The sequence below is a fragment of the Perognathus longimembris genome, chromosome 3 (assembly GCF_023159225.1).
Source record: "Perognathus longimembris pacificus isolate PPM17 chromosome 3, ASM2315922v1, whole genome shotgun sequence".
NCBI lineage: Eukaryota > Metazoa > Chordata > Mammalia > Rodentia > Heteromyidae > Perognathus > Perognathus longimembris.
In genome coordinates, this window is record NC_063163.1 from 84,891,277 (window position 1) to 84,906,574 (window position 15,298).

A 15,298-nucleotide genomic window follows, 5' to 3' on the forward strand; every position below is an offset into this window, starting at 1 on the left:
ACCCATGAGCCAAGCATGGGAACACAAGGCTGTAAACCCAGCCACTAGGGAGACACAGACAGGGGGGTTGTAAGTTCCAGTACAGCCTGAGCAAAGTTAGTGATACTCTGTGGTAAAAACAAATTATAAACCAAGAGGCTAGGGATGTGGATGGAGATAGATGCCTTTCTATCACCTAAGTGCAAAGCCCTGAGTCCCTTCTGACATGAGTAGGCTTCATCTATGGTGGGAAAATCTTTCCCAGCCTGAAAAAGCAGCTCAAACTCAGAGTGCCGTCCCCCTGAGCACCATGAAACAGAGGCTGCCTTCGGGCCTTCCTGGCCTCCTGACCTCCCCACGAGTCTCTGCCTCCTGAGTGTACTCATCCCCCTCCTCCACCAGGAGGTGGACCTCCTGTCCACCTCAGTCCTGGGAAATGGAGAGGTGAGGGCTGCCTGCCCAGCTGATCTATAGGGGTAACATGGAGACAGGCCCCTGGCTGGGCGCCTAAATCCCAGAGTCAGAGCCCAGCCACAGGGAGGAGGACTTTGACTCCAAACTCAGCGATTTTGGAGCACTTCCCCAAAAAGCAGCATGTGACAGGGCTAGGGGGCAGCTGACCCCAGAGCAGGCCCGATCATTCCTACATGTACATACTAGCTGTGTGTGTCCGGATGCTGGCCTGGCAGTGCTAAGGGATCCACCCCATGGGGGGAGGGGGAGACTGTCACATAAGTGGCTTCCACTGAGGGAGTGTGTACTGTGGGCCAGTCATGAGTTGGGGCTCCCACAGTGCCATCCCTCTCCTTCCCTCCGGTCCCCTCAACCTCAAGGAAGCAGGCATGCTATCTCAGGCAGGCTCTGGGGACTGTGTCTTTAAGGGGAGGGGCGTGGCGACCCCGCGGTGGGCGTGCCGTGGGCGTGTCCAGCATGGGCTTGTCCTGGGCGGGGCGAGAGCGGCTGGTTCCAGCGGTGCGGAGCGGCCCAGGCTGGCGGCTCCAGACCCCGGAAGGTCGCACCCTCGGCGGCGGGGTCTGACGTGGGGAGGCCGCGAGGCCCGGCGGGTAGAAGTTCGGAGTTTGCAGAGCCCCGAGTGGCCCGAGGTAAGAGGGAGCCATCGATCCCCACCCCCACCCCGCCCCACGCCTCCCGAGGACCTCAACTTCAACTTCTCCCCATCTGTCCCGATTGGGAAAGAGCGCAGGGCGGCCCTAGGTTTGCGCCCCGAAAAGGGCAGATCCTCCCTCCTCGGGTCCCCACGCTTTCGGATCGGGTCTGCCCACCTTTCCAAGCGCCTGGCACTGTTGCATGCGCACCGAAGGTGCTCGACTCGGGCCCATTCTACAGATGTGGGCGCCGAGGCCCCGCGAGGCCGAGTGACTGCCCTGGGGCTGCACAGGCGCTGGGCACGCGGGACCCGTGTGTGTGTGTCCACGGTGAGCGGCGCCAAGTGAAGTACCACCGGCCCGCGGCACGGGGAAGGGCCTCGGACTCCACAGGTGAGCGACGAGGTCTGTCCCCTCCTCTCCCTCAGGGTCCCCTGCTTCTCTCTCCCTCCCCCACCCCTCAGCTGCCAGGACATTGAGAAATGTTTGTGCAGAGAATGACACAGAAAATCATGGAATAATTTATGGACTTTGTTGCCCCCCTCACCCCCAATGCAACAAAATAAAACATGTTTTTCCAAGACCTGAAGTCTCTGTTCAAAGCCAACCCTGGCTTTGAGACTCTTATCTCCAAATAACTAACAACAAATGCAAATGAAGGTGTGGCTCAAGTGGTAGAGATTCAGCCTTGAGTGGAAAAAGCTAAAGACAGCACCCAGACCCTGAGTTCAACCCCCCTGTCCCCCCGCAAAAAAAAACCAGTTCACAGATCATGTGGAAAACCACACACAGAAAATGAAGTTTGGAAAAGACTTTTTCCAGTTGGCTGTGTGTGCGTGCGTGCGTGTGTGTATGTGTTGGTTGGTTGTGGGGCTTGAACTCAGGGCCTAGGCACTGCCCCTAAGCTCTTTCACTCAAGGACTCTACCTACCACTTGAGCCCCAGCTCCACTTTCTGCTTATTTGGAAGTTTAGTAGAGATAAGAGTCTCATGGACTCTCCTGCTCTGACTACCTTTGAATGGTGATCCTTCAGATCTCAACCTCCTGAGATTACTAGGATTATAGGCTTGAGCCACTCGGGTCCAGCTCTGTTGACTTTATTTAAAGAAGAAATGGAGCCCTCTCTGTACTGGGGGAAGTGGCAGACGTTGGAGTTCCAGACAGTTCTTGTCCCAGGCTCTGGGACCTTGAGCAATTCACCAGGCTCCCCATAATTTCCTCACTAGAGCTGTTGGCTTTGTGGCCTCTTTGCTGTGTGACCATGGGCAGGTTGCAAAAGTGCCGGAAGGCCTGACTCCTCCTCCATAAAATGCAGCTTTGCTCTGAGGGAGGATGAGGTGGCTGAGGCAAGGGGCAGGTGTGCCCTGGCCTCTCTTTGCCTCAGTTTCCCCAGTTATAAAGTAGGAGTGCTGGGATTAAATGAGATCCCTGGTATACTTGTTTAGTGCCAGGGGAAACAGCACAGCATGGCTTAGCAAGCTCTCCCAGTTTCAGGCAGTAGGCCTGTGGGCCGGGTGTACTTCTGAGCTCTTCCATTGTCCTGAGAGTTTTCTAGGACCTCACCCTGGCCACAGGCTACATGACTAGGCAGTGGCCCACGAAGATCTCTCTCTCTGCTGGCCCCAGAGATACACATGTCTGGTACTTTGGCTTTTGTGATGATACTGGGGCTTGCACTTGGGGCCTGGGCCTTGTCCTTTAGCTCTTCAGCTCAAGGGTATCCCTCTATCTTATGATCCAGTGCCACTTCCATGGGCACTCTTTTTGCTCAGGGCTGGCACTCTACCACTTGAGCCGCAGCTCCATTTCTGGCATTTTGCTGGTTACTTGGTGATAAGCATCTCACAGAGTTTCCTGCCCAGGTTGGCTTCAAACAGATCCTCCTCAGCCTCCTGAGTAGCTGGGATTGCAGGCGTGAGCCATCAGCACTGGGCTAGAGAGACACATGTGAGGAGGCCGAGGAAGAGGGTCACATGATCTGCCACCCCATAAGGTGGCCCTCGTCCCCTAAGGGAAAGGACACTCGGTGATGTAGGCTTCCACATCCAGGTCCTGTGGTGGGAGAGGAGGACTTTCCATCTTGGAGAAGATCTGAGTCCTGTGGTTCTTTTCTTGCCTTACCCTGCAGGCCCCTAGAGCCACCTGGTCCTGTGAAAGAAAAGGCCAGGGTGAGGGCCAGGGCCCCAGGGCCAATGGCTGGCAGATGGCTGGGCCCACTGGTGACCAAGGCAGCATCTGGGGCAAGGGACCTGTCAACAGGGGTTCACGTCGGTCCCCCGTTTCCAGGCTCAGCTGTGAGCCAGACCCCCCTGGCAGACGTGAGTATCCAGGAATGGGTTTGTGCAGTCGGCAACTGTTTCCTGTCCTCCTACTGCCCTATAGGAAACAGTGCAGACAAAAGTGCCTGTCCTTGTGGCACTGACACACACAGAGGGCTCTCCCAGATTCCAGGGGTGCTCAGGTCCCCTAGGAGGAGAAGTGGGGGGACGAGGTGGGAGCGTGTCCTCAGGCTGGGCTCAGGGATCTGTAGGGGAGAGAGGGCACAACAGATCCCGGGTCCCCGGGATTTCTTGGCATCCCCCACCACCCCTGCAAGCTGCAGGCACAGGGTTCCCAGCCTGTACTTCCTGTGGTCCGGCAGAGACTGGATTCCAAACACAGGGGTAACAAGTGCCTGCTTGCCACCCTCTGAGCTGGCAGGCAGGCAATTAACCCATTTCCCAGATGGGGAAGTGGTTTGTGGTTATGTGGTCATAGACTTGGCTGCTGCCTCTTTGGGTAAGGAAACTGGGTGGTCCCTGGCTTGGTGCTGCATCTGTCCAGGTTCCGGAGCACTGAGGCTGGCATTGTGCCAGGCTCCCCACATTCTCCTCAGCCCCACTTGGTGTTGTGGTAACTTCTGTGTAGGATGGGAGAACTCGGAGGGTCGGGAGGTGAAGCTGGCCACAAGGGGATTAGCAGAACCAGACCCCGTGGCTGCCTCTAGGAATGTTTCCAAGCACCTACTGTGCGCAGGAAAGCAACCTCCTGTGTGCAGGAACTGTGCCAAAGCACCAAGAAATGAATCCTCCCCGCAGTGTCGCGCCGTGTGCGGCCTGAATGCGTCCGAGCGCTGTGGTTTCATCCGGACCAACCCCGACTGCCGCACAGAGGGCGGCTACCTGGACTACTTGGAAGGCCTCTTCTGCCACTTCCCGCCCAGCCTCCTCCCTCTGGCTGTCACCCTCCATGTGAGTCCCTGCCTTGGGCCCTGGGGCTGAGGAGGCAGGGGACCCCAAGGAGACATAACCCACCCCCGTGTCTCTCCCCTCCCCCTGCCCCCCAGGTTTTCTGGCTGTTCTACCTGTTCCTCATCCTGGGAGTGACAGCGGCGAAGTTGTGAGTTTGGGCCTGTGTTGCCAGCAGGCTTAGAGATGGGAAAGAGGCCAACGTCAGGGGGCTCTGGGTTCCAGACTGGGTAGAGGGGGGGCAGGGTCTCCCCGCGCAGTCAGCTGACCCTGTGCTCCCCTCCCTAGTTTCTGTCCTAACCTGTCGGCCATTTCCACCACCCTCAAGCTGTCCCACAACGTGGCAGTATCCTTCATTCTGCATGGCCCAGGGTCCGAGCACCCTCATGGGAGAAGGGGGGGAGGGGCAAAGGGCACAAGGTAGGAGCCCCTGGCTGGGGCCCTGGGGGGGGGCGGCCTGGCGTGGAGTTTCCTTGACACACCCCTCATGGTGTCACTTTCCTGGCATTTGGAAATGGCGCCCCCGATATCTTCAGTGCCATGGTGGCCTTCTCAGACCCACGTACCGCCAGCCTGGCTATCGGTGCTCTTTTTGGTAAGTGTGACCTTGGTGGGTGGGGGTAGGTGGGGGAGGGGTGGAGTGGCTGATCCCCAGCCTGCCATGTCATCCCCCAGGTGCAGGGGTGCTGGTCACCACTGTGGTGGCGGGGGGCATCACCATCCTGCACCCCTTTACGGCCGCCTCCAGGCCATTCCTCAGGGATATCACCTTCTACATGGTGGCCGTGTTCCTGACCTTCACTGCGCTTTACCACGGCAGGGTCACGCTGCTGTGGGCCCTGGGTGAGCCGTGGGGCTGGGCAGGGGCCCAGGCTTCTGGGGGAGAGGGGCTCTGGTTGGCTGCCAGTAATAGAGACCCCCCCCACTTCACTTGGGGGCGGGGGCAAACCTGGCTCTGTGAACCAGGGGGAGGGCAGAGCTGGGGGGTGTTTCCCAGGTCCATAGTTTTCTCTTACTGGTACTGGGACTTGAATTCAGGGACTTGCACTTGCTTTATAGCTGAGCTACACCCCCTGCCTTATCATTTCTTTCCATCCCTCCCTCCCTCCCCTCCCTCCCTCCCTTCCTTCCTTTCTTTTTCTTTTTTTGTCAGTCATGGGTCTTGAACTCAGGGCTTGGGCGCTGTCCTTGAGCACTTTTACTCACCGCTAGTGCTCTAGCACTATTGAACTACAGTGCCACTTACGGTTTTCATTGGAGATGAGAGTCTCAAGGACTTTTCTTCCTGAACTGGCTTTGAACCATGATCCTCATATCTCAGCCTCCTGAGTATCTAGGATGACAGGTGTGAGCTACCAGTACCCAGCCTGATTTTTTAAATTCTGGTACTGGGTCTTGAACTCAAGACCTGGACACTGTCCTTGAGGGTTTTTGTTGTTGTTTGTTTTTGCTGAAGGCTAGCACTCTGGCACTTGAGCCATAGCTCTACGTCCAGCTTTTTTGGTGGTTCATTGGAGATAAGATTCTCATGGAACCTTCCTGCCTGGGCTGGCTTTGAACTGTGATCCTCAGATCTCAGTCTTAGGAATCACTAGGATTATAGACGTGAGCTGCCGGGCTCAATTTCACAGTGCCACCTCTGCCTTCGGGAGCCTGGCTGCAACACACTCTATCCACTGGCTGCCAGCACAGAGGCCCCACGGCCTGCCAGAGACAGGGCACCACAGAGAAGGAGGCCGCCAGAGCCAAACCCTCCATATTCTCTCCTGTGCCCTGACTTGGGGAGTGGGCTCCCCTCAGACATTGAGTGGGGGTGTGGTGATCGCTAGGTGCCGGCCTCTCCTCCCTCTTGGCTGGATCCTGAGGTAGCAGGAAGGAGAAGGGAGGGTGCAAGAGACAGGTCAGTGCTGGGCAGACACCGTGAATGCCCACCGGCCGCAGGGTGGAGCCTCCATGATAGCCCGCACCTCCCCACAGGCTACCTGGGTCTCTACGTGTTCTACGTGCTCACCGTCATCATCTGCACCTGGATTTACCAACGGCAGCAGAGAAGGTCCCTGGTCTACTCTGTGCCCGGGACTCCCGGTAAGAGAGGACCGGGCACCTCCCTGCCTGGCACCACTGCCACCTGTCCCCTGAGGCCACGGTGTTCCCTGCTGAGTTCTCCTCTTCTTGAATTTTCTAGTGTTCTCCCCAGACCAGCATCCATGGTCAGCCTCTGGTCCTGATGCCCATCTCTGTCCAAGTTCACTAGGTCTCCCCAAGCCTCCATCAGGGCCAGCTTGCTAAGAACTGCCCCTGACCAGACACCAGTAGCTCCCACCTGTAATCCTAGCCACTCACAGGCTGAGATCTGAGGATGGAGGTTTGAAGTCAGCCTGGGGTAGGGAAATCTGTTATCTCCAAAGGTCCAGTAAATTGTTAGAAGTGGAGGTGTGGCTCAAGTGGTAGAGGGCCAATCTTGAGCAAAAATGCCAAGTGAGAGTGTGAGGCTCTGAGTTCAAACCCAACTACCAACAGGAGGAAGGAACAAGGGAAGAAGGAAGGAAGGAAGGAAGGAAGGAAGGAAGGAAGGAAGGAAGTTAGCAGTTAGCCTCACTGATTAAGGAGGATCCTGAGCATGCGTGGAGGTTGCTGAGAAATCTAGAGTTCTTCAGTCAGAGTAGAGCAGGTGCCCAGCCTGTGTGAGGCCCTGGGTTCCATCCCCAGCACAGAAATACATAAGTCAATAATGAAGCAAAAGAGGGCCTGTCCACTCGTGTCTCTGAGGAGGGGGGTCCTGGGCTCTGGCTGAGCTGGGGGTCATTGCCGCCTGCCACTTGCAGAACTGTCGGATTCAGAGGATGATCGGGTGTCATCTAACACCAACAGTTACGACTACGGTGAGTCCAGCTGGGGGACAGAGAAAGGGGGGATGGAGACACCCCTGGCCCCCAGGATGATGCACCCAGCCCGCCCCACCTGGGCTGAGCCATGGCCAGGTTTGTTGGAGGGGACAGGGGCTCTCAGAGATGGGGCCAGCCACAGCTACCTGCTCCGCCCGGCACAGGGGAAGAGTACCGGCCACTGTTAGCACACCAGGGTAGCACGGCCCAGATCCTGGCCAAGGCCCTGAACCCGGTGGACACCAAGAGGTGGAGAAGCCAGTCGGCGTCCTGGAGACTCCTCAAGGTGTTCAAGGTACAGGGTGGGGAGCCAGGCTCTGGCTTTGTGACTGCACCGTGGTCCTGAACCTGCCCCTCAGTGTGTGGGCAGAGGGGCATCCAGAGGATGCCAGTGACATCGGCATCCTCTTTCCTCCTGGGCAGTAAGAGAATAGATGTGCCACAACTCCTCCCTGCACCTCCTCCACCTCCTCCCTCCTCCCTGCACCTACTCCTCCTCCCTCTGCCCCATCCCTTCACTTCATCTCTGCACCTCCCTCATCCTCCTCCCTGCTCCCTGTACTTCCTCCTCCGTCCACCTCCTCCTTCCACACCTCCTCCCTGCCTGTCACAGCTGCCCGTGGAGGTCCTCCTGCTCCTCACCGTGCCTGTTGTGGACCCAGACAGAGATGACCGGAACTGGAAACGGCCCCTCAACTGTCTGCAGCTGGTCATCAGCCCCCTGGTCCTGGTCCTGACGCTGCAGTCCGGAGCCTGTGAGTCCTAGCCGCCCCCACCCCCCTGCCATCTTCACAGAGTGGAATCCTGGGCAGGCACTTCCTGTATGCAGGAAGCAAAAAGAGAAAGAAAAGGAGAATGTGGAGATGTTGCAGCAAATTCTAGATTTGGTGTCTCAGGATCTGGGCCCCATTCTGGAAAACTGTTGGCCTGATCCCAGGACCTGCTGCTCCCCACCCATGGACACAGTCCATAGCTTCTTAGGCCTCCATTGCCGGTGGTGACAGCAGGGCTCAGGTCACCTGACCCGATGACCTCCTGTCCGCCTTGCGCTGGACTTTCCTCCACAGCCCGGCAGGGCCCACTTCTCACTTCCACTGTGTGTTGACCTCTGTTGTCAGGCACCTCTCCTGCCATTCAGGGTTCTCCTCATTGTCTCCCTGGAGTCTCTCCCGCTGTCTCCATTCTGGGCTCCTCTACCAATCCAGGGCAGGGGCAGCAAAGAGGAGGTCAGAGGAAAAGAAATCAAGCCAAATTGCCTGAGCCTGTCCTTCCTTGTTCTTTTTTGTTGGTCATGGGGCTTGAACTCAGGGCCTAGGCACTATCCCTGAGCTTTTCTGCTCAAGGCTAGTGCTCTACCACTCTGAGCCACAGCTCTGCTTCCCTTTTTAAGTGATTAATTGGAGATAAGAGTCTCACAGGGACTTTCTTGCTGGCTTTGAACCGTGATCCTCAGATCTCAGCCTCCTGAGTAGCTGGGATTACAGGTGTGAGCCACTGGTGCCTGGCCTTTTTTTTTTTTCTGGACTTGCTGTGTAGCCCCTGTCATCTTCCTGAATCAGCCTTCTGACAGCTGAGATCACAGGTGTGAATCACCACGCTTGGCTGATATGTTTCTTAGCTCTTTAAAAAAAAAAAAAAAAAAACACTCTTTTTTTTTTTTTTTTTTTTTTTTAAAGGGGAGGAACACTGAGGCTGGGAATGTAGCCTAGTGGTAGAGTGCTTGCCTGGCACTCATAAAGCCCTGGATTTGATTCCTCAGCACCACATATACAGAAAAAGCCAGAAGTGGCACTGTGGCCCAAGTGTCAGAGTGTTAGCCTTGAGCAAAAAGAAGCCAGGGACAGTGCTCAAGCCTTGAGTTCAAGCCCCAGGACTGGCAAAAACAAGGGGCGGGGGGAAGAGCACGAAGGTGCAATGCCTATGTGCCTCTGATCATACTCAATAATATTGATCGAAATGAACTCCAGGAAATGGAAAGGAAAAAAAGGAAGCTGCGTTGCCAGCATAGCAGGAAATTGGTTTCATTTCTAAAACTCAGGGCCACTGGAAAAAGAAATACCACAGAAGTGAGGCCTGCTGTCCAGCGATGGTGGAATTGCCCCCTCAAAACCAGCCATCTGTTAGGTGCTATGTACGGAGTGTGAGCCCAGCCCCTCACAAAGCTCTTGTGTCCATTGAGGTGACAGCCTGAGAGCCAGGCTCCAGGAAGGACAAGAAGAAGAGCTCAGAGTGTGGATCTGGGCACTGGAGACTTTTGTCACCTTTGAAGCCAGTCCTGACTCCTTGGTGCTGAAAAGTCTGGTGGGCACAGAATTCTAAATGTTCTTCCCATTGCTAGGCTTCTTCCTTTCAGTATTTTGAGACATGCAGAACTTTCTTAGCTTGTTCAGGGTTTGGTTTGTGGAGTAACATGGCAAGTGATGAGGACCTGGCCTTGTCTGTGGACAAGGTTGGTTTGATCAGCATGTTCATCTCACTGGGAATCCATCAATGGTGATGCCTGGCTGGAGGGAGCTTCCTGAAGCTCAGTTGGACAGAGGCATGGTGGTTGATTGGTGATGTCTGCCGTGGAGTGTGTAGGGTTAGCCATTTCCTGTTTTCTGTGCCTATCTTTTCTAATTTTTCTGTGCTCCGCCTTGAAATGCCCGGCAAGGCTGGGCACACAGGGCCAGGCAATCCAGGCTAATTTGGCTTCCTCCTGAGCGTTCACGCCAGGCCCAACCATCTTTCCTGGGGCTCTGGGAGGTGTAAGAAGAGACACTACCAGCTCCTTCTTGTCCCACAGATGCTGTGTACGAGATCGGTGGGCTGGTCCCCATCTGGGCCGTGGTGGTGATAGTGGGCACAGCCTTGGCCTCAGTGGTCTTCTTTGCCACTTCCAACAGCGAACCCCCCAGGCTGCACTGGGTAAGGGTCCTGGCTCTGTGGGCTGGGAGAGGGGGCTGGGGGTGGAGCTTGGCACAGGTGGCCATGGTTATCTCTGGGAGGCTTGGCAAGGGGTCACTAACAACCATGGCAAGGGTACCTTCCACTCGGGATGGGGGGGCGGTTGTCCCTGTTTGGGGAGTGTTTTATTTTGTTTGGGGGGAACTAGCTTCATTTTATTGAGGTGTAATTTCGACCATGCAATTCACCTGTTGAAAGCCAATGGATGGTATCTATCTACCTGCCTGGTACAGGGCCTCACAGTTGCTCAGCTTGCTTTTCACAGCTGGTGCTCAGCTACTTGAACCTTGCCTCCAGTCCAGCGTTTTTTCTTTTGCCGGTTGTAGGGCTTGCACTCAGGGCCTGGGCACTATCTATCCCTGCGCTCTTTTGCTCAAGGCTAGTGCTCTATCACTTTGAGCCACACACAGCTCCATTTCTGGTTTTTGAGTAGTTAAATGGAGATAAGACTCTCACGGGGACTTTTCTGCCTGGGCTGCAACAGAACTATGATCCTTAGATCTCAGCTTCCTGGGTAGCTAGGGCCATTCACCCCACCCCCCAAAAAAAATTTTTTTTAAGCAAAGCTCTAAACAAATAGTAACCTCAAAGAGGCTGAATTTTCAACCATGTGATGACTTTTAGGGAAGTGGCTCCAACCAGCATCCTAGAGAACTTCCAGCCCGTGACAGGGCAAACCCTGGAAAAGTCTTTCAGAGTGACAGGGCAGTGAGAAGGGCCACGGCCAGCAGTCCCCTCACAGTGGACAAGTACAGTGGGCAAGTACACAGGGGCAGGAGATAACGAGATTCTCTCAGGAGAATCAAAACATGAGTTGAGCTTTTATTGAGCACCTACTGTGTATAAGCACTGATTTTACACCTGCAAACTCATTTTACGGCTGAGGTGAGGCACAATTAGGTTAGCTGAGGTAACAGAAGGGCGTGGCAGTGTTCCTGGTGGGGGCTGGCCTTGGTGCTAGGAAGACTCCATCCCTCCATAGCTCTTTGCTTTCCTGGGCTTCCTGACCAGCGCCCTGTGGATCAACGCGGCGGCCACGGAGGTGGTAAACGTGCTGCGCTCCCTGGGTGTGGTCTTCCGGCTCAGCAACACCGTCCTGGGACTCACGCTGCTGGCCTGGGGGAACAGCATCGGAGGTGATTTGAGGGGGCCCAGTGCCATTCTGGGGTGATCGCAGCCACCCTGGTCAGCTTTCCATGCCCCCAGCTGCAGGTGCATCTGAGCAGATGTGTCCTGTGTGCACACAGTCTACTGTCATTTTGCAATGACCATTTGCTGGGGATGGGGGAGGAGATCGCACCAGCTGCTGCTGGATCAAGAGTCCTAATCTCGGTGTTCCCCAGAGCCCGTTGCAGCCAGTCACACACACACTCACACCTGTGTTGAGCTACAGCAGCCGAGCAGGTTGGCCAGGTTGCACACTGCACAAGAACACGGCAGCAGGAGGGTGGACGCTCACAGCTGTCTTTCCGCACAGATGCATTTTCTGACTTCACGCTGGCCCGTCAGGGCTACCCTCGAATGGCATTCTCAGCCTGTTTTGGTGGCATCATCTTCAGTATCCTTCTTGGGGCTGTCCTGGGCTTCTGGGGTCATGGATCCTAGAGCCAGGGGGTGTGCTCTGGTGCCCTGGCCCCCACCTTGGGGTAGTCTAGAGTTCTCTGTGGGGCTCCTAGGGAAAGATATGTGGCTCCTTGAACCTCGGCTCCTGTGCATGGGCCACAGAGAGGACCAGATTCCGGTGCTGACACGCTTTGCACCTGGTAAGTGCTCATGGCAGTGGCAGCTGCCTTTGCTCGTTAGCTGCCCCACGTGCCGGGGGAAGGAAGGCTCTACTCTCACACCTGTAGGGATGTGTCATGGTGTCGTGGGAGCCAGGCTGCCGGGTCAGGCTCCTGGGGTCACCTGCTCTTTGCAATGACTCACCCCACAGTTGCTATGCAGAAACAGCTGCAGACTAAACACAAGTGGCCAGGTATGACGGCTCCCATCAAACTATTTATAGAGCAGGCTGTTGGTGAAGTTTCACCCCAAGACTGTCCACACAGCTGGAAATGGTGGCACACCTCTGTCATCCCAGCACTAGGGAGATTCGAGGCAGGAGAATCTCTAGTTCCAGGCCAGCCTGGCTATATAACTAGACCCTGTCGTTAACAAGAACAAAACGGGGTGGGGGGTAGCCTGGTGTGTGGAGTGGAGGGCTTTGAATCCACTCAGCTTGAGCGCTAGCTGTGGTCCCAGTGGGCCCTCCTTGTGTCCTCTGTCTTGTGGTGGGGGATAGGAGGGAGAGTTGGGCCGAGGACTTGCGCAGTTGCTTCCTGAGCCAGGCTGCAGACATCCTGGTGGGAGTTGGGCTGGGCTGCCTGCTGCAGATCGTCCGCGGCCACATGGAGGTGAAGGTGAGCACCGGGTGTCCTGTGTGGGTGATTCATTTCCAAGTGGTTCCCTGCACTGCGTGAGGGGATTTCAACCACCACAGAGTACACACACAGTGACCACCCCACCCCCGACCACCCCACCCCCAGTGTGTGCATTCCCTACAGCCATCCTCGCTGGTGATCCCACACAATGGGAAGGAGAACAGACACTGATTCCCCTGTTGAGAGGCTGGACTCTGGTCAGTTGTCACAGCAGGGCCGGTCTGGCTCCGCAGGCACCCACCTGGGGTCTTTCCTGGCTCTGATGGCTCCTAGGTCCCCGTGGCTCTTGGTGACATCCCTCTGGTCTCAGCCTGTCCTTACATGGCCTTCTTCCTGCCTGTGTCCTCTTCTAGAACCCCTAGTCACTGGATTGAGGGGCCACCCCATGTCCAGGTCAGCCTCAGCTTTAGACCCTAAGCTTTGTCTGCAAAGATATGGGGCGGAGGGACTTGAACTCTGGCTGGGCACCGTCCCTGAGCCAGGCTTTCACTCTAGGTTGGCGCTTTACCACTTGAGCCATAGCTCCACTCCCACCTTTTCGGTAGTTAATTGGAGATAAGAGTCTCAGGGACTTTTCTTGTCCCAGGGCAGCTGTGAATGGTTGATCCTTAGATCTCAGTCTTCTGAGTAGCTAAGATTACAGGCGTAAGCCACCACACCCAGCCCACCATCTTCAAAGAGTCTACCAAAAATAAACCTAAGTATAAGAAGCCTTTAAGTAAGCCTAAAATAAGACAAATCCCAAATGCCAGGTACTGAATGGAAGGGGGGGGGGCTAAGGAAATGAAAACAGAACTGTGGCCCCTCGGTGCCCACCTAACTCTGCTAGAATCTTGCTTCCTCTGTCCGTCCCCCCCCCGGCCCCGCCCCAATCTCTGATGCATTTCGTGGAAACTGATGGCCCCAGATGGTTCACCAGAGCTCAGTATCTAAAACCTGCTCGACTAACTGCATCTGACTGGGTGTAGGCGGAACAGCCGGGTGGCTGGGCGGGGTCAGGCCTCCATGGAAAGTTCTCTGCTGCTTCCGGGGTTGCACCTGGGTAAGGTGGGGCCCGGTATCCCCAAGAGCTCAGCCTGGTGGGCAGGGATGGACAGCAGCAAGCCAGCCTCTTCCTTCCCCCACAGCTGGAGCCAGACGGACTGCTGGTGTGGGTACTAGCTGGGGCCCTGGGGCTCAGCCTCGTCCTCTCCCTGGTCTCTGTCCCTCTGCAATGCTTCCAGCTCAGCAAGGGCTATGGCTGCTGCCTGCTCCTCTTCTACAGCAGCTTCCTGGTTGTGGCCCTCCTCACCGAGTTCAGAGTGATTCACTTGAAGAGTGGATGACTGACACCACCTGGAGGTGCAGGGGGCACAGCCTCCCTGGGTAACTGGATGAGGTGACCATGCACAACCGCTGAGCCCCTGCAGCCAAGGCCTTGGAGGCTGGCTCTGCGGGGCATGTGGAACGACGCTGGAGCCCTCTGAAAGCTGGGCTGGGGAAGGCACTGGCTGGTATCAGAGCTGCTGGCAACCCTGCCTGGGCCTCTTACTAGGCCAGGCGCTGAGGGTGAGCTGACAGCTGTGCCATCTGACAAAACCAGCACTTCAGGTGGATCTCACTGAGTTTCCCAGTCATCATGTTATGAAACCCAAGATAGAGGTGAAATGAATGGCAACATCTTATTGAACCCCGTGTATTCAAAACACTCCGTGGAGCCCCTGCCTGGTGGATGGCCACCACCACGGACCAAGGCTCCAGACTAGGCCCTCGGGGCCTTCTTGGGGTGGGGTGACCCTGCCTTGATTTTTTTTTATAGCCTTTGTGTTGTTTTGTTTTGTTTTTGTTGCCTGTCCTGGGGCGTGGACTCTGGGCCTGAGCACTGTCCCTGGCTTCTTTATGCTCAAGGCTAGCACTCTACCTCTTGAGCCACAGCGCCACTTCCAGCTTTTTTCTATATATGTGGTACTGATGGAACCCAGGGCTTCATGTATACGAGGCGAGCACTTTACCACTAGGCCATATTCCCAGCCCCCCTGCCTTGATTTTTAATAGGCAGAGTGTTTCTGCTGCCAAGAAGGCTGTCTTCCCCCGTCCTCCCCAATAAAAGCGATGCAGTGTTTCAAGCGCACAGAAGTGGCCTGCACCATTACTGCTTCCTACCTCCCTGCCCCAGTGACTGCTGGCTGCCTGCAGAGGTTCTTGGCAAAGCTGGGTGGGGCAGAGGTGGGGTCAGGAATGGCCAGGGGCACCCCCACCCCCAAGTCCAGAGGCAACAGCCACACCTTACAAAGCAGAGCTCTTTTATTAATACGCCAGAAATTGGACCCAGTGGGTTTCTAGAGTAAGAAATCACAATGTACAAAACCTTATGGCATTGCTCCCACGATCTGAGCCATACAAAATGATTGTCTGCCTGTGTGGAGTAAGGCTGGGGTGGGGGTAGGGGAGGGGAAGCGAGGAGGAGGGGGGATGGGGGGCCACCCCCAGAGCATCTCTGCCTCATTGGGAGGAGCAGGGCTGTCCGTGGTCGTCACCCGGGCCCCGATGGAGCCAGAGGCCTCTAAGCTCGGTGGGACAATGCTCCCAGCTCGGTGGGGCAAGTGTGGGTGGGTCACTACCCTTCTGTTCCGGCCCCACAGGCTGCAGAACGCTCACTCCAAGGCCCTGCACCCTGGGGGACAAGCTGCCCCTCCTCCTGCCTCCACAATGCCCATTCCAATGCGCAAAGGCAAAAGGCACCTGGTTGTGCAAA

The 15,298-nt window shown here is 56.1% G+C and overlaps 1 protein-coding gene across 3 annotated transcripts; it reads left to right on the top strand.

Moving 5' to 3' along the window:
- Positions 1-960: 960 nt before the first annotated feature.
- Slc8b1 (solute carrier family 8 member B1) lies at positions 961-14,641 on the top strand. 3 transcript variants are annotated; one of them, XR_007210451.1, is made up of 18 exons: positions 961-1,082; positions 1,327-1,478; positions 3,215-3,404; positions 4,164-4,316; positions 4,412-4,464; positions 4,602-4,659; positions 4,803-4,908; positions 4,989-5,156; positions 6,291-6,398; positions 7,139-7,195; positions 7,363-7,493; positions 7,812-7,953; positions 9,984-10,105; positions 11,127-11,280; positions 11,622-11,702; positions 12,479-12,543; positions 13,692-14,334; positions 14,575-14,641. XR_007210451.1 is itself a non-coding variant. In XM_048342903.1 (16 exons), the coding sequence occupies exons 2-16, from the start codon at positions 3,279-3,281 to the stop codon at positions 13,887-13,889; spliced, it is 1,722 nt and encodes a 573-aa protein (XP_048198860.1). In that variant the 5' UTR covers positions 961-1,478; positions 3,215-3,278; the 3' UTR covers positions 13,890-14,375. The 3 variants fall into 3 exon arrangements, 2 of the variants coding, with proteins under 2 accessions (XP_048198860.1, XP_048198861.1); XM_048342903.1 differs by lacking the exon at positions 14,575-14,641 and having other exon boundaries at positions 961-1,478; positions 13,692-14,375; XM_048342904.1 differs by lacking the exons at positions 13,692-14,334; positions 14,575-14,641 and adding an exon at positions 13,472-13,638 and having other exon boundaries at positions 961-1,478.
- Positions 14,642-15,298: the final 657 nt, after the last annotated feature.